This window comes from Vigna radiata, chromosome 8 (genome assembly GCF_000741045.1).
Source record: "Vigna radiata var. radiata cultivar VC1973A chromosome 8, Vradiata_ver6, whole genome shotgun sequence".
Lineage (NCBI taxonomy): Eukaryota > Viridiplantae > Streptophyta > Magnoliopsida > Fabales > Fabaceae > Vigna > Vigna radiata.
Window position 1 is genome coordinate 28,430,617 of NC_028358.1, and position 19,499 is coordinate 28,450,115.

Genomic DNA, 19,499 nt, shown 5'->3' on the forward strand with positions numbered 1-19,499 from the left:
AATTTTTTTTTATTTAAAAAAACTCTAATTAAATGGGTTAGTGAGCCAACTCGTTTACCCACCAACCCGTAGTGAGTCGAGCCGGGTTCAGATTTTTCTGGTTCGCTAATAAATGAGCCGATTTGGGTTGACTCACTAAGTGACCAACCCGTGGTAGGCCGAGGCGGATCGAGCCAGATTACCCGTTTTGACTACTACTAACTATAGATCCTCCATTCTACTGTCATTGATAAGAATTCATGTTCTTTATACTTAAGACTTATGACAATCTCTAGAAGCATATGAGTGGATCCTCTGAGAAGTAAGAGATCTAATGAAAACTTCTTTACCAGAAAGAAACTTCTGTCACAAAAGTGAAAGCTTATTCACAGGAAATGGATGACATTATACGTAGAATCAAGTTGGTCTACGTTGCATAGAACCAGCTTCATCAACTTTACACAATATCTAATGGAGTGATGAATTCTCCATTCTAACTTATAAATAATTAGATATAAATATAAACTCATAAACTAATTTTGTAATTCAAAAAATCAATTTAATATAGAGTTTACATCAATTATATATTCTAAATTAATTTTATTTTTAATCAATGTAATACTTAAAAAAAAAATCTTTAATATCGAATCTCATGGTTGCCAAAATCTAAAGAAATACTATGCACACATACGAGAATGTAAGGTTATGCACACGTCTTATAGGAATGAACATCTCTGTCACGATTTAACGTATCCAACGTTGGTGATGCTTATTACGGTCACTGAGGAGAGCATGATTTGATTCATCAATCTTTGGCTTTCTACAAATTGTATGGATCTTACAAAGATGGTCCCTTCTCCTATCATAGTCCTGAAAGAAAGAGACAAACTTCCTTGTTTTTCCCAAATGGATGTATGGCTATAACAAAAGGTCTTTTTCTTTTAATAAAGTCTATTGTCACCTTTCTCATCTAATAACAATAATACTCCAAATATTGTTTTAAAACGACAACATTTTTTTAGTTGTAATTTTCAAAATTATATACTATACAGTTTAAAACATTTCCATCCAATTAAAACTAATCTTTTGTCTTGATAATATGTATATAAAACTTTATTATACAAATAATTAATGTTTAAATTCTCACCGACGATTTTATGTGTATAACTAATCATTTATGTTACATAATTATAAATTTTCAAGTACAGACCAACATTAAAATGATGAAAGGAATTGTGTGTGGACACAAATAGGTAAAGAATGATATTAGTAAATATCTAGACGAGGATAATATTTACAGAATAAATCAAAAGATGATATTACAAAGCTTTGTCCTTGTTTATCTAGAGACATCAAAAAAAGGTTTATTTCATTTGTGTTGTACGTTAACATCTTGGTCACTTCATTTTGATAGATATACGAACGTGCTTCCCTCTTATCACTGTTACATCAGCGGATACCAACAAGGCCCCGCCATCGAAATTCTGTGATGACAGCTAATAATTCAAGAAGGAACAAGAAATGTTACTTTGTTTCTTTGCTTTTCGGATCCACAACTTAGATTGTGGTTGGAAGAACTCAGTAACTTGATCAGTGGACTTTGTAACCAAAACATAACGAATATCATGTGCGCTTCAAGATTATAGATATGGAAATCATCATTGAATAGATGGAGTTAAAACATTCAGCAAACGGGTGAGGAAACTTCTGCATGCACTTATATCATAAAAGACTCGTGTTAAAAGTGGATTTTAAGTCTAATTCAATCGCTTTTTTTAAGGAAAACTTTCGTACCATATTAGAAGTAGACTTTAAACCTAACTCAACCTTATAAAACCGACTTATAGAATAAGATTTGTATCTACTTATATACACTGAATTGGTCTGATCTTTAGTCGATATGAAACGTGCAACACCTTCTTCCATCAAGTGTAAATTAATTTCAGCCATAAAAGCATTCATGTCTGTCATAAAACCTAACACCCCATAAATAAAAACCAAATAAATTCTTATCTTTTTGTAAGTTCCTTCTCACAATGTAAATGCAGTGCATGTGGGTCTGTGTGCAAGAAAATGGAAGAAAGAAGGTTGGTGGACCATTTCTTTGATATTGGATACCTTCGTACTTGCTCCTTATGCACTTTGTTTTTTTCTCTTCTGTAATGTTGACCGTTCCACATTCTGAAACCATTTATATATATATATATATATATATATATATATATATATATATATATATATATATATATATATATATATATATATATATATACACACACACACCAGCCACCATAAAATTTTCAAAATAATGAAAATTTCATCTACTAAGTTATACTTAAATTTCCATAAGCATATAAATTAGAATAATTACGGTGAAACCCAGAAATTTTAGAAGTCGTTCTTCAACGAAAGTATTTTTAGGATTTTTTTTCTTTAACAATAACATATATAAGGATATTTTATTTTTTCATTCTTATTGTTATTTTAAATAATATTTCAATATTTTTAAAAGAAACTATTACAAGTTTAAAATAAACCTTTATCATAATATTAATTATTTATCATAAATCTAAAACATTATTTTACACATTTATAATATCCATCAATTAGGATTTTAAATGTGATATAAGTTATATTCTTGTATATATTCTTATGAATTTTAGTAGATAAAATGAATTCTTATACCACGATTATACATGCTAAAGCGCAACTATAAAATAACTCATTCTTTTCCCCCTTTTTTTTCAATTCATTTATATGTATTATGATTTACTAAAATGTGAACTTGGAAGAAAAACAAATAATAAAACCTAAAAAATAGTCATTTGATTTATTTTTTTTTTCAATTCTAAATTTATAGTGATGTAGTGTTTTGAAAAATTATCTAGAAAATTCACTAGTGTAAAATCATTTTTTATGACAAATTATAATGACACATTACATAATTGAAAATATGATAAAACTTACTATAGTAGTTGAATATATAAAGTGGTTTGGTAAAAATTATTTATACTGTCTATATTTATGTCGGAAACGACATAAAAGAATCTTTTAACTAACAGTAAAAAAAAAAAAAAAAGGCTTTCATGGACCAGTGAAGAAAAACAACTTGAAACAACTAATGGTTATTTTAGTTTTTGTTTTATTTGTTAATTTAAGGATCAATATACACAAATTTATAGTTTAAAATATTTTTTTATTTAAAATTTTTAAATTCATGTCAAAAATAAAACTTCATGTATATATGGAAATAGTTAAAGTATTGTTCTTGTGGGGCCTAAACACATGCACTACATGTCCATTAGAAATATACATCTCTCTCTCAACCAAGCTGTACCAAGCCACCTTACACACAAGCGATTGTGATGTTTTCTTTCAATTCGACTATCTCTAGGTTCGAAACACGAGGATGTTTATAATAATATTTCAATACTCAAGTCAAATATTAGTATAAGCAAACCATAAATACATTATTGAATAAATAAATATTATTCGTTATTTATATTATTATCATAGACTTTTATTTGGGTGAGTCTAGATTATCTAGGTCATGACTTTTCCTAGGTAGTATTAAGATTTTACTAACCTAGTTTATTCACTTAATCCTTGATTAGTTGTGTTAATTATATTATAGAAAAGAAATATAATATAAATATACGATATTATTACAGTCAAAATGTTATTTCTACTTAGATATTGGAAATGTTATCAACCGGGACAATGTAAAACATTATTTCGGCCTCACACAATATAAGTAAACACAATATATACAAATATATAAATGAGTTAAATACATTTATAATTTATCTTAATTGTGTATATCATTGTTAATATGATTATGATTAACTCTTTTATTGTCACAATATATTTTTGTTTATAAACGAAAAAAAAAGGGAAATGATATTATTCTCATGATTAATAAATAAATTGCAATGTTCTGTTAAATTATAATTTTTATTGTTTAGAACATGTCAAATCTTATTTTAAGACCTTGTGCTACTTTTTAGTATATGTCAAGTAGGATATAATTAAGATATTTAAAAATCTCATTCAATTTTTCTTCCAATGGTATATGTCAAGTAGGACATAAGATATTTTTTGCACTGAATTTCTTTTATGATAGGAGAACATTTAAAATATCTTCTTCTTCTTTTTTTTTTGGTATTTTGGAAATATTACTTATTTGAGCTTATCTCTCCGTGGACTATCTTGTAAATAATATATCTTATCCTTAAAATCTTTATCTATCATTAGATATGCTTTTGGTTATTAATTTTAAAAAACGTACCATTTCTTTAATTTTTTTTTGTTTGTTTATGTTTTCTTTAACTTTATAAATCTTTCATTCTTTTTTTGAATAAATCTAATTAGGTAAAAGGTGAATTAGTCTTGGATCTTTCAAGTAATTCTCTTTTACTATTTTAAGGGTTTAAAACTTTAATCAATTGATAAAGTTGTTATTCCAATTGATTCGTGTCTGAGTTGTTTAAGTGGGATTTTCCTTAGGTTTTTTTTGGAGATTATGTAAAATATCATTTTTTTTTTGTGGTTCGACTCAAGAAATAAGTAATTGTGAATAGAGTTGAATTAAGATTCTCAAACTATTTTTAAATCTGTATTTGGTATTTGGAATTGTTGTTGCTAATTTAGCGATAGAGTTTTATGATTTGCATAATTTACACCAATTTGTTGTATTGTGTTTTCCATAACTTGGGTGTTGAAATTATTATTTTGATTGCAATAACAGGTGTAAATTGATTTCTAAAACTTGTATATGATTTCAAGTGTGGTTGTTTAAGTGATAACATTTATTATAAATATAAAGCATTGTTTAGGTGTCTATGTGATCACTCAAGCAATAAAACACTCTTCTCAAGTTATAGCTTGAGATTTGAGTGAAAGAGATGATGAAAAATGATTTTCCTTAGAATTATAATGACTTATGGGATCATTGGTCATTCATAAGATGAATAGGTATGAATAGGTGGAGTTATGTGAGTGAAATTTAGAACTTGGTACCTTAGTACACTAAACCATATCTTTCAAGCGATGGTGTATCACTTGAACAATGAAGAATCAATGTTGATTCTCTCTCTAGTAGAAGCGTTTAAACACGTTGATTGGTTGTTCAACAAGAAAAGAAAAATCCAATTAAATATTTTTCTTTTATATATTTTAAGTAAGATAAATAAGTTGTCATTTAAGTAATGTATTCAAAGCTTGATTTCTTTTATATTTTATAATAATAGTTGAATTAAATTTTATTTGCTTAGTTGATTTGCTTTGGCTATTTTAATTTTTTCATTATTAGTATTTATGAAGTATCTTAATTAGAATATATATATATATATATATATATATATATATATAATTGTTTAATAAGGTATTACATAGAGTAGTCAAAATGGGTCACAACCCGTGAGTCAACCCGGCCTGCCACGGGTTTGGGTTGGGTTGGGTTTGAAAAAATTGAAGTTTTTTATGCGGGTCAGATTTCAACCCGACTCATTTAAACCTGGCTCATGCGGGTTAAACCCGTGGTGGGCCGGGTTGGCCCGCCAATCCACCTACCTAATTTTATTTTTTTAATTTATTATTTTATTTATGAAACCCTAAAAAATAAAATACTCTCTTCATTCAGTGTGTATACCAAAAAAGTAATCTTTGCTCTCACAGATCACTCTCACGGAACTTGCTCTCATTTACGGTGCTGTCACTCTCACTTCTTCACTGAAATTCTTCAAGGAGATGGTAAAACAACCTTCCTTTTTTTTCTTCTCTTTTCTCCACATTTTTGTTTTCTCACTTATCTTTCTTTTTTTTTTTCGAAAACCTTATAATGAAAAAAATAGGATTTTTGAAAACCCTATATATCAGAGTTTGTTCATTTTATTTAAACAATTTGAGTATATATTATTTGAACAAGTTGTTTTTGATATCTTTGCATTTGGGAAATTGTTACAGATTAAACTATTAATATTTTGTTGATGTTGTTGAGTATTGATTCTCTTCTTTTTTTTAACTAATATTTTCTTATTGTTTTTTAGAATTGATGAATATAAGAAACTTATTTGTATGTTTTTTGTGTTTGTTTTTGGATGACATTTGGATTATATTATACTTTTTATTATTATTTTAAATTGTCTTCAGTTTAACATCATTTTTTTGAGAGTGAAATTTGTTTAAATTTGAATATAGAAAGTTTGTAATTTTTTTTATTTAAAAAAAAATTAATTAAATGGGCTAGTGGGCCAACCCGTTTACCCACCAACCCATGGTGGGTCGAACCGTGTTCAGATTTTTCTAACTCGCTAATAAATAAGCCGAGTTAGGTTGGCTCACTAAGTGACCAACCCGTGGTGGGTCGGGCCGGGTCGAGCCGGGTTACCCGTTTTGATAGTTCTAGTATTACATATGATAGATTAAATATGTTAATACGTTGGTCAGTGACATCAGGGAGAATCAAAACATTGTTTTCAGAATTAAAACATTCTACGTGAAACTTTTTTTGGATGTATTAAAAATCGAGGTTTTCTATGGTCAGAACTTCCGTTATTGGTAGGAACTTGTGTTTATCCTTTTAGACATGTACATATAGGGATGGCAAAAAAATCCGCAGACATGGGTATCCGCGGGTGAAATCTGCCGCGAGTAGTTTCTATCCGCAGATATTTACTACCCGCAGATAACGGGTAGCGGGTATTTTAATATCCGCTTCTAAACGGGTCGGGTACAGGTAGTATACTACCCGACCCGCAGGTACCCGTTACCCTAAAAATAATAAAAAAATAATTTATATATATTTTTAATTAATTTAATTAAAAATTAAATTAAATTATCTTTTATTAGGTTAAATTTAATTAAAATTAAATTTTAATTTATATTTAATTTATATTATATTATATATATTTTGTAATTTTATTTAAAATTTTAAAATGTATAAAATATTTTTTTTTTGCTGGTATCTGCGAGTACCCGCGGGTATTTTTTAAACGGGTACCCAGCGGGTAGCGGGTAGAATTTTATCAGGCGGGTCGGGATGCGGGTAGGCACTATCCGTGCTCGACCCGACCCGTTGCCATCCCTATGTACATAGTTGTTTTTGCTCTTTCATCTCTAAAACCTGACTTCAATCTCTCGTCAAATTAAAAAAAAAAATAAATTGATGATTGGATTCATGCGAGCAAGGTATGCTGACATACTTTACTTGGTGCATTTTCTAATGATTTGTTTAATGTGTGCTGTTAATATAAGGAAGAAAAAGACATTTAGGATTTGTTGATTCTGAAATACATTATTGAAGAAGTCGTCAAACAAAGGTTCATCATTGGGAACTACTTTTGTTGAGAAATGATCAAAGATAAGAATATAAAGTCTCAAACTAATGAGTACCACAAGTTGCTTGAAGATATCAAAGCGAAGAACATTCTTCTACCAGATGAATTTGTTTCATAACTTCTATTCAAGAAATTTTCGCCATCTTAGACTAATTATAAACAAAAGCTTAAATACAAACACAAGCCGAGGTCACTTCTAGAGATCATCACATAAATAATTATTAAAGATACCAACAGGAAATAGTGCTACTGCAAAGGCCAAAACTTTGTCTACAAAAGTAAATATGATAAAAGATAAACCTGCTCCAAAGAGGTACGAATAAAAACCTAATCATAAAAGGAAAAATCATTTTCCAAATTCTCTTCCTAACAGATCTAACCTCACCTTTAAGAACAAAGGAAACTACTTCGTGTGTAGAAATTCGGGCCATCATGCACCACAATGTAGGCGTAAAGTAAGAAACGACAATCCTTCTAGGACAACTATAATCGAACGAGATGATATTATTGTTGTGGTCTTTTCACAAGTAAATTTAATGACAAATGTGAGCAAGATGGTGGCACACTATGGTGCTACCAAGCATATATGTGTAAACATAATTTCCTTTGAAGGTGCGGGAAAACACTAGAAGGAGGGGGGGGGGTTTAAATAGTGTTTTCCAACTTTTTTGCAACTTACGATCTTAACGTATCTTAGCTAGATCGTTTACTTAACCAACTTAATATATCCAAGTTGAAGAGTAGACGATAGATGGATGTAAAACATGTTATGCGGGAGTGAGCTTTAAAGAACTTAACAACTACATTGTCTACCAATAGGTGAAAACACACAACATGTTTTACACTAGTTCACCTGTTAGGGCTACATCTAGTTCTCTTCTAAGAACAACTTAGAGGGTTACGTTAGATATTCAATGAAGTACAATTAAGTTTAACTCACTCTTGATTGTGTAGTATTATTCATCACTCCTGGTATCCCTAAACACTTTCAATCCCTTTAAGACTCGTTTAGTTTAGTTTCCCTCACTGTTGGTTGTGTAGTATTCTTCATCACTCCTAGTATCTCTTATCAACGAATAACCTCCAGTTATCCTGGATTAGTTGAGTATTCGCACCAATCCTGGTACTCAGCTTCCTGTAGAGATTTCCTTGAGTATTAGCACCATTCCTGGTACTCAGCTAGCTCGCCAAAACTTCCTTTAAGTTTCACCCACTCCTAGTACTAGACAATCTCGCCCAGATTTCCTTAACTTTAAGAAGTTAAGTTTTAAGTGTTTTGATTCTCTTTAGAATTGCAATAATAGATTATTTACAAGTTGTTTAGACTACTTCTCTCTACGAGAGGATTTAATTACAATACAATGCAGTTTAAACACTCGCAGGTGTTTCACTCATCTCTCTTTTTCTCTCCTTACAAAAGTAAGCATATAATACAATGAAGTATAAGGGAGATGCTTTACTTTTCTCTTTCTATCATTCTCTCTTTTCTTCTTATGTCATGCACAAGTAGATATTACAATGAACCGTGAGAGACTCTCATATATTTCACTCTTTCACTCTTTCTTCAGGTGGATATTCTGATAAAGCATAAGAGTGATCTTCTTTTCTTGAGCTCTTCTCTTTCTCCTCTTCTTTGATAAGAGTGATTTAGCTTTGATCGCTTAAAGAAATTTCCTCGCTCAATGGTGATGAGATATCTTCAATCTTCATATTTTCTCTCATCATCATCATTTCTTCTTTCTCCTATTCTTCTATTTAAACACCTTGTGATTATAACCATTGTGATGATGCTTTGTCTTTTGAGTTGGGCATTATGACCTTTGACGGAGTTTGTCTTGAGATTCATTCCTTTCTGGCTGTTTGTGTAGGTGTTAGGCATAGGATGGTGAGTTTCATCGGAGCAGATGTGTTTTTCAGAACTTTTATCAAAAGTGATTTGGACTTGACATTTGCCAACACTTTTGATAGTTTGATTAGCGCTCCTCTTTGTATTTTTCTCCAACGTTCATTTCGATATCTATAAATTGAGCGTTCATAGTGGTTGTCCTACATAAGGTAAAAACATGTATGGTAGTTCTATTTATCTTTTAATGCTTTTCTCTTTTGTTTAAAGTTTTGTATTTTATTGTGTCTTGCTATTATTTTAGAGTATTTTAACGTTTTACTTCTTTGGTGGTTCTTTTAGATGTGGTTTTATGTTCCTATTTTCTATGAAAAAACATTCCGTAAATGTCTTCCCTTTTACCTGCTTCTGATTTCAACGTAAAACATTTAATATCGTTTATGTTAAATATGATGAAAACTATATTTGGGATTAATTTTCCTTTTGTTAAATACACATAGGGTTCTCTACTTATAATAGAAGAAATATGGGTTAAGCCCAAAATACAAATAAGAAATAATAACAAACTAACTAAAGATAAAAGATAAATATAAAAATAATATATCTATCACTCCCCATCAAGCTGGTGCATACAAATCGTATGTACCAAGCTTGGTACTAAAATAATCCGTAAAAACTTAGTGAAAATATTTGTTTCTGCACTCGAGAGACACCAAATTAAATTGTTAATGATTTGCAAGACGACATAGAAGACAAAATACCAACCCAAAAGACTCCCCTGAGCAACAAATTTGGGAGGTTACTCCATGTAAATCTCTTTTTGCAAATCGCCCTCGAGGAGTGCCACCAGTGGATAAAGAGGTAATTGTTGGAGAGCCACCACGACTATAAATAAACTAACAACAAACCATCTTTTCCATGGGAAAAAGCATATATGGACGAGTCAAATGCAATGGTGATAAAAGAGAGGACGAAAGAGACAACAAAGCACCTGAAAAACTATAAAAAAAAATCTCCAATCAAAGCACCTGAAAAAGGGAAAAAGAGCAAAAAAAAAAGGAAAAAGAGCAACCTCGATGCTCTAAATAACTACCAAACATGCCACAATGCACGACGGAAAAAAAAATTGTTTAATTTTGTTTGAATTTTAGAGGAACAAAATTGTTTAATTTTTTAAAGGCTTAATATCATTCTTGGTCTCAATTTTCGTCATCTTTGTTCGAAATAGTCCTAATTTTTTTTTAAATGTTCAATGTAATCCTAAACATCGTAATTTATGTTCAATTTAGTTCTTTTTGCAAAAGTCGTTTAAATCGTTAACAGCCAAATGCCCACCATTGCAAACAGTGAATGACATGTCATTTAACTATTGACGTGGACGCTTTAAGACATAGTGAGGTGGATTTATGTTTTTTGAAAGTGTATTTCTGATCATGCTATCCTCCATCACACGCCTCCATCCATCAACAACAGAACCACCACCCTAACCCTAATCACGCACCACCACCCACACCGTCAAACCACCTCCACGAGTAACCTCAGGCCGCCCTAAACCCTAATCTGCCACGTTTCTCGCGCATAAACCAACAACCTCCACAGCCACTGCACAATCTTCGTGTCGCCACCAAACATCATGCCATCGGTGCCGCAACAACAAAGCTTCAACCTCCAACGTGAGAAGTGTCATCCATTTAGCCTCGTCCACAATCTTCGTCAACCTATAGAAGAACAAACCTAAAGAAAACCCAAATCGCCACTGTGGCAAGCTACAATCGCGAACCAGAAACTCAGAAACAATGTCTTCTCGATATCGTACCTCCATGAAGAAGAACCTTAAATCGCGATTTGCCCTGCACAAATCAGAAACGGAGAAATCCCCAAATCAAAAACAGCAACCATATAATCATAATCTCTAATTTGCGGACCTTCGAACTGCCACCGCCTTTGACTTGACACCCATTAGCGCCATGGATTTTCTTCTGCGGCATAGGAGCAGAATTCCCTTGCATCCTCAATTGGAAACCTCCACCTTCATTCCCATCGCGACTCGACCAAAGAAAACATGAATCATCTTCACAACGATGCAAGAAAGTCGCACTCTCAATAGTGGCGCAGGAAGCCTTTCCCCATTCCCTTCAATCTGAAACCCTAATTTTAGGTGGGGAAGGGGCTGACATGTGGCAATACCTCATTGGTCATGTCTATCTGGTCAAACAGGGGCAATAAGTGTAAAGAGTCTGCGTCAGCAATTAAATGACATATCATTCACTTATTGCACAGTTGAACATTTGGTCGTTAACGATTTAAACGATGTTTGCAAAAAGAACTAAATTGAATATAAATTACGATGTTTAGGACTATATTGAACATTTGAAAAAAATTAGGACCATTTCAAACAAAGATGACAAAAATTGGAACCAAGAATGATATTCAGCCTTTTTTAAAAAATTAGAACTAAATTGAGACAATAAAAAAATAGGAACCAAATTAAGACTAATACAATGACATATGACTTGATAGTGACACGTGATATGTCATTATTATATGACACAATATCAACTTGACACATGACAATTTTTTTTATTTTAAAAAGATAAGAAATAAAAACAAACTGATAGATGATACTAATGGTATTAGTATAGAACTAATGGTAAGGACCTAATTACTCCAATTTTGTTTTTTTAAATGGAGACTCAATTAAAAATAAAAAAAAACTATCAAAGAAAAATTACGAGAAAAGTCATTTGAACCCGTTAGATAGTTATGAAAAAATAAAAATAAAAACTTTGAATTGTATAGCAAAAAGAAAAATTAAAGTTATAAAATTAAAGATTGAAGAGAAAAGTATATGAGTTATTTAAGTTACTTAATAAGTTGTAAAGCAATATGTAAAGAGGTGATTTTCATCTCCAAATACTTTTCCTTTTTCTCCCAACCATGTTTGTCTTTCTTTCAATCTTCACAAACGTTGGTCAAACCTTTAATGGTATAAAGAAGCTTGGAAGAATAGTCATATAATCTTCTATCTTTAAGCATCTTTCATACTTTTGGTTTATAATTTACATAATAGATGCTTGAGCTCGACTATTAACAGTGTATAAAAAAAAGGAGCGATGAAGATGATGACCCATCCTTGATGAAAGACATGCTTGTTGATGGATTCCAATAATGATCTATTAGTACTTATCCGAGTATAATTAGCCATCGTAGTCTCATTCCTATCTATAATTGAATTCTAACTATTAGTTATCAGAATTTTTCTATGCAGCCCCACATTAATTGTCTCATTTTTTTTATTGGGTATTAAGTTTGATTATACTCCATATTTGTTCACCACCAATAGTTATATCTTAATCATTATCCTAATCTTTTAAAGATGATCCCATCTTAATATTAAAAAGAATTAAGAAATTAAATAATAAAAAAGAAATTAAGGATTCTCAATATCCAATTGATAAGATCTAATTATAAGAAATAATTAATATAACTAAGGGTGTGTTCGTTTGGTAAGATTTGGAGGAGATGATTTGGGGGAGATGATTTGAATGGATTTGAGGGTAATTTTTTTGTTGTTTTTTTGAGTGGATTTGTGGGGAATTGAGAGTAGATTTAAGGGTAAATTTTGTGAGAATTAGTGTAGGATTGGATTGATGTGACATATTTAAAAAATTAGGTTAATTAATAAAAATTGAATATTACCAAAATGTCCCTAGTTATTAAAATAATATAAAATAATAATTGTTAATGATATATTTAATTGTAAAAATATTTATAAAGAATAAAAATTAAAAATTATTATTAAAATTAATTTTAATATTGTACAAAAAATTTATTATAATAAAATAAATTTTATAATATTTTTAATTGTAATATTGTAACATTTATTTTTAATTATAATATAATATCCTTCTTCAGCCATTGCAATTCTAACCCCAATAAATGGCTTCCGTCAATTGTCACCATCCAAGTTCTTCCACTTTCACCTGAGATATCCCTTATAGCACACCAATTTCTCCAACCATTTTACTTCACATCACCACCATGCGTTCTAGCAATGCATCAAGCACCGGAGCCTCTAACGGTAACGGAGGGCGCCACCCTGTGTACTGCGGAGGCGTAGGAACAGTGGAAAATGGGTTTTTGAAATCCGTGAGCCTAGAAAACCTAACAGGATTTGGTTAGGGACATTTGCCACCCCTGAAATGGAGGTTCTTGCCTATGATGTGGCAGGCTTGCTCTTAAGGGGAAGGATGCCGAACTCAACTTCCCTGACTCTGCCTCTTCTCTTCCCGTTCCTGGTTCATCCGCTGCTCGTGACATTCAGATTGCTGCGGCCAGTGCTGCAGCCGCCGTCGGAGCAGCTAATGATGCACTGAGTGAAGGAAGCCGAGGAGGGAATGTTTCGATTTCAATGGCAAAAAAGTTTCGGCTTTTCAACGATGGGTGGAATTCCTTCTAAAAACTAGAATCGTGATTTGTGGAACTGGATACACGATTTGCGCAATCGAATATAACGTGATTTGAAATTTCTTCTAACCACTGTAACCGGATACGCCCATTTATGGAATTGAAACCACGATCAAATAAAAATCATAAAACAAAAATTATCTTAAACAAGAGGGCAGATACGACATTTCAATATAAATCAGCGCAAATCTGCTCAAAATAGTGGGATGGATAAAATTAAAATATCTCGCAAATCAGCGAATTTGTTTCCTCGCAAATCAGCTTAAACGAACACAAAATTTTCGTAAACCCATCCGCGCTTATCACTGTGAACAGGAAATTCCCTTCAAACGAACACGAACAAAGCGTAAGAGATTTATGAAAAAAAAAAGAAGATAAGATTGGAAGTGAATGTTTAAAAAAGTGTATGAAGCTGTAACAGATATTAGAAAATAGGATTTTGTGTAAGCTGCCCTAATTATTTGAAAAAGGAAGGATTATTTGTTAATTTTATTCTTTAATGATTGGAGAATGATACCAAATTAGACCAAATTGAGTTTATATTTTTTTATCATGTTAATTTACCATTTTAAATATCATGATATGACTTGTAAAAGAAAATGGAAAACTAAAACCAAGAACAACGTAAGGAGGAGGAGATGGGGACCAACGGATTAAAATTGTGTATAGCTCAACCTCGTCCAACTTCTCGGATCCAGAAAGAGCCGTCAGAAATGTTACCATTTTGCAGTTTTGCACACATTCTCAACTTCTACTGGTTTACAACAAATCCACGGAAAGAGCAGCTTATTGATATTGAAAAAAGAACCCAACCGCATGAATTAACTACTTTTACCCACAACCACTTCTTTTAAACAATATTCATTTAGTTCGTTTCATGCATATCAAACCATAGCAAGGACTAAGAGGCCAAAAAAAAAATATCAAAAATAATAAATCGGCAATGAAGTCATTTGGTTATATGCCTGTCTTTGGCATCGCCTCATCTCTGTCCTACTCTTCAAATTTCTAGAACCCTCCAAACAAATACTAATTAAATTATTTATTTATTATAATAATAGGCATAAACGTGTCAGTGAATAAATATTGATCCTCCACCATTTGCCATACAATATGTCATAGGCCCAAGCATTCTGTTGCTACGTCCTAATCCAAGTTTTTTCAAAAATTTAAATTCCCAATCCAAGTTTAATATAGCCCCAGCTAGCCTAGCAATGCTAAAAGCCAAAGACGTTGCTCACATACGCAAAAATTGGATAGGATTATTCCCAACCTACTTCAAATTATATATATTTGTGACAAAACAATCAATTGATAGACTCCATTCTAACCGATCAAATGGCGTCTTCTATTCTGTTCTCGAATAATATTAGAAGAAACAAGAATAGAATTAAAAAAATACGTAACTACCACATGAAGCCCAGAACTAAAAGGAAGACCCCAAGTGAGTGAGTGACTGCGTGTGATCCTTCACCCTCTAATTATGCAGACACTTACAATGAACCATGATTTGTTCAACCTACTAATATCTTTTTACGTATGCTCTCGTAATACTAACTCTTTCAACCATTTATCTTTCGAATAAAATTAAATATAGTTAATCATAAAAAGAGAGGATAACAGAAACAAGTGGAAATCATCCGTGCGGCGAAAAGGACAAAGTGAGAGAGACCAACCGTACCAAGTGTTCCGCCGTAGCCACCGAAGCACTGCTTCCCTCAGCTTTAAGCTTAGTTGCCAACTCATTTGATAGTTTTCATCTCTCATTTGGCTACTGTTGCCGGCAAAGATACCCCTCCCCCTATCTCAAACTAGCCTTTCTCTTCATTTTGGCTTCTCTCACAGTAAACGTGGCCAACTAAAGCTAGCGACATAGCAATATACGTGTTTTCCTCCACCTCCTCTTGCTATGTTTTATTAACTACAAGTAACTACAACAAGCCATAATACAACAATTCAGCTTCTCTTATCTTTGCTCCCCAATTTCCCAGTACAAACACACATGGTATTTGAAAATATTTAAAAAGACAAACACAATATTTGCACATGGGCTACCGCTACCCACCAACCTCACTCACTCAGGTACTAAATCCGTAGTTCGGCTTGTACCAGTTAGCTGGTGAACACAATCAGTGCCTCATGAATTACGAGCGAATTCCCAAAAATAATCAAACGTGAACCACCACACCAGCCATCCATCAGACAAATGAATAAAAATTAATAGTACGTAACGAGTGTTGCAGTGATTTAAATCAACAACGCATTAAAAAAAAGCAGAATTCCCAGTTCATCCCAACATTGGTGAAAAGTAACATAAGCTAAAGTTAAAGAAGGCACAAGAAGAAATAAAAGAAGCACCCGTTTCTTTATTTTATCTTATTTATTTTCAGAGCACAAGACAACCCACAAAATAGAAGATAGTGTATGTAGAATACAAATGGCCTGAGAAACGAAGTCTAATAATAAAAATGGGTGAAGTAAAATATCTGATCTGTTGGTTCACAGTGAGGAGAGGAGAGTAGAGAAGAGGGAACAAAATAATAATAGAAAAAATAGACCGAAATGAGAATTAAATTAAATGAAGAGAAGTGACAAAAACAGTGGAGGGAATTTACCGGCGACTACCCTGCCTTAATCACTGAGAGTGTCCGTACAAATCATAAGGAGCCCAAAGTGCGTCAAGTGGACAGGGCCGTCTGGAGTCCAATCGGAGCCAGGGCTTGCCACTTCCGGACCAATGCAACAGACTCACAGGCCCAGCGTGAAGGTCCCGGCAACTCCCCTTCACGTTATCGCCACCCAATCCATGCTGATTCCACCTGTGCTCAATGGGCCACACGTGTCCCGCGAACACCAGCAGAAACGGCGGCAGAGAACCCAATTCGTAGATCCGGTCGCTCTTCTGGATCTCCATCCACCTCTCTATCCTTCTACTGTAACCGTGTTTCCGCCACCGCACCAGATCTATCACCATCACACCCGTGTTGAAGTAGCACGGTCTCCTCCCCATGAACGCGCCCGCGAACCGCGCGTCCGACCAAAACCCCGCCGTAAAGTACTTGGTGAAGTTCGCGTGACAGTACTCAGGCGCGCCGATTGTTCTAGAACCTAAACTGGTGCTCCACAGTTTCGCAATGTCGTCCACCACAACTAGATCCGAATCTAGATATATAACCCTCCCCACGCAGCTCTCGAGAAGATCCGCGAGGTAATTTCTGGCATAGTTGAGAGGTTGCTCCAGGGCTTGGCGCACCGAGGTTGAGATCAGGTTGCGCACGATCTCCGGATCGAAGTAATAGACCTTGAAGTTCAATTGCGGGAAGGTCGATTTGACAAGGGATTGTAGACTGGTCTCGGAGACGAGGAAGTGGAAGAAGATGTTCTCCGGGCACTGGGAGTGTTGGAGGATGGAGTGGACGGCAGCGATGGAGCCGCGGAGGTATTCGACGTCGAGAGTGATGGCAACGTGGACTAGGGAGGGATCGCAGACGCTGGTATTCTCGGGAATGGAGGTACGATTAGAGGCGCATTTGTCGGCATTGCGGAATGGGGCGGCGCGGCGGAATGAGAGTGGTGACGTCTGGAGCGGGAGGCGGAGGACGGCGTCGAGGTGGGAGGAGCGGATGGCTTCGGCGGGGTGGAAGGATTGGAGGGAGGGGGAGAGGAGAATGAGGAGCATTGCGGCGGAGAAAAAGCCCGAGAATCTCATGAGCCACAACATCTCCTTGGGTGGTGAGAAGGGAGAAGATGGAAGTTAGGGTTGGGTTTATGTGAGGCAGAGTGGGGATGGGAATGGGAATCGGTGCCTTTCTCAATTGGAGAGTGGATGATGCCGTGGGGTCGAAGCGAGCGAGGAGAGAGAAGACGACGGAGAGGAATCCATGCTAAGATGCGCAGTGTTTCCTCTTCTTCCCTTCCTCTGCTTCGGTTTCCTCCCTCCCCTGATTCTCTTCAACCAATGTTCCTTTTCTTTTATAACAATAATAATAACAATATTGGAATTCGAAACAAACTCCGTTCAGCACGTTCCAGCAGCACGGACGGAGCAGTACACAGTAGAGAGAGAAAGAGAGAAGATATAGATGCACACACTCTCTGCCACACTCACAGGTGGGTTTTTTTTTTCTTCCTTTCCAGCTTAGCTTAGCTTAGCCTTTCGGATCACAATTTCCTTTAGAAATCTTTCACGCCCCAGAACACAATTATACCTTTTAAGAGGCCACATTTTTTATTTCTTTTTTTATTTTTTTAATTTCCTTCCTAATTTTTATTTTCTAATGATATAATTGGAAATTCTCTCATTCCTCATTATTGATTTTGGCAATGGAAAATAGTCCCTTGAGCTGTTCTTTCTATGCTAGGACCAGCTGTCTCTCTGTTCTATCCTAACTCACTATACTCTCACGCCACGTTTTACGTTATTTATTTTTTATATTCAAAATCTCACCTTATTCTTCAAATAAATCATAGCCAAATAAAATTTTTAATTTTAAAAAATACTCCTTTTAGCCTTTCAGACACAGAAATTTTGTGAACATCCTTTCTTTTTCATTTCATCACCTCTTTATGGTAATATTATTTTTATTCATATTTTAAAACTATATATGTCAAAAATAAATTCTTTACGTAGTAAGTAAAATGTAACATAAATTTGGATGCGCAATTATTCATTTTCTCTCTGAACTCTTAAAAAATATACAACTTTTCTATGGATTTTCCTTTTCTTCCTTTTCTAGTGGTCTGGATATATCTAGTGATGCTTTGTAAAACTTATTTATCAAAACTACATGTAAAACTAATAACAACAACATCAGACCCGTAAATCAAATAATATCCTCATGCCACTTTAATATTAAAAAAACTGCACTCATTTTAAAAATTAAAAAATAGAAACAAAATATTAAAAATTATACATACTCATCTATTAAATATGCTAAATGATATTTTTAAAAGATATTTTTTAATATCATATTTTTATAATAATAATAATAATAATAATATTATTATTATTATTATTATTATTATTATTATCTAACTAATAAAGTTTAAAAACCTTATAAATATATATTTTATTTTATAAAAAAAATGTACTTAAAAGAATTCAAAGTCACTTAGTATGTATAAAGATTTCATAATTTTCTAAGATCTTATCACTTATTCAAAGATTTATATTTAAGATCTTAATAAGAATATTTTTGTTTATTGTGAGGTTCGAATAAAACTCTCTCTTTGTCTCAATCTTTTATAATCATTAATCGTAATTAAGTCATATATTTCATAAGATGAGTCCATCCTAATGACAGTCCTTCATAATTAAATGTATACGTTAATCTAACAAAACGAGGAGTAGTGTAAACGCTATGACTCCAAACTCAAAGCCTTACGCAATCAACATCAGACGAAGCTCCAAGCACTAAACTAGAAGCTAATCAACTTAGAGAAAATGAAATTCCCTCCTCGTCCTTGACAAAGGACCCCTTTACTGGTAGTACGAACATGACACTCATTGGCCAGTAAGAGGTCTCCCAACGAGGGCATCACAAAAAAGGTTGGACCTCTACATGTTAGAAAACCTGCATACAATAACAAAACCTTTTCCTCCCTTTGGACATGATAAAAAGTAAAGGATAAGAATGGAGAGAAATGAATGTAAAATATAGTCACTCATAATGCAATATATAACCAAACATGATGTAGTATATATCCAATCAATCCAACCAAAGCATTACAAAAACATTCAAAACCCAAGGTTACATTTGCTCCCTTTAACATGAAACCCCTTATAGTGATTAAGAGACCATTAGAGACGAGTGAGGTTTTTGGCAAATGAGGAGTAAGGAAAGAAACAAAAAAATGTGATAGTCATGTGATGC

General features: G+C 33.3%; 2 protein-coding genes across 2 annotated transcripts; one reads left to right on the forward strand and one right to left on the reverse strand.

The window, feature by feature from the left end:
* Positions 1 to 13,200: 13,200 nt before the first annotated feature.
* LOC106770460 (ethylene-responsive transcription factor ERF024-like) lies at positions 13,201 to 13,618 on the forward strand. Its single transcript, XM_022784803.1, has 2 exons — positions 13,201 to 13,295; positions 13,390 to 13,618. Exons 1-2 carry the CDS (start codon positions 13,201 to 13,203, stop codon positions 13,616 to 13,618), a joined length of 324 nt encoding a protein of 107 aa, XP_022640524.1.
* Positions 13,619 to 14,802: 1,184 nt separating this feature from the next.
* Positions 14,803 to 17,817, reverse strand: LOC106772687 (probable galacturonosyltransferase-like 7). The gene is made up of 2 exons (XM_014659232.2): positions 16,242 to 17,817; positions 14,803 to 15,557 (listed from the first exon to the last, which is right to left on the reverse strand). Exon 1 carries the CDS (start codon positions 17,345 to 17,347, stop codon positions 16,262 to 16,264), a length of 1,086 nt encoding a protein of 361 aa, XP_014514718.1. The 5' UTR covers positions 17,348 to 17,817; the 3' UTR covers positions 14,803 to 15,557; positions 16,242 to 16,261.
* Positions 17,818 to 19,499: the final 1,682 nt, after the last annotated feature.

Excerpts from the sequence above, each read along its gene's own strand:
- LOC106770460 (XM_022784803.1), top strand. The coding sequence starts at position 13,201 with ATGCGTTCTAGCAATGCATCAAGCACCGGAGCCTCTAACGGTAACGGA. Across the intron at positions 13,296-13,389 it reads GTAGGAACAGTGGAAAATGG|GCTTGCTCTTAAGGGGAAGG; the intron begins GTTTTTGAAATC and ends ATGATGTGGCAG.
- LOC106772687 (XM_014659232.2), bottom strand. The coding sequence starts at position 17,347 with ATGTTGTGGCTCATGAGATTCTCGGGCTTTTTCTCCGCCGCAATGCTC.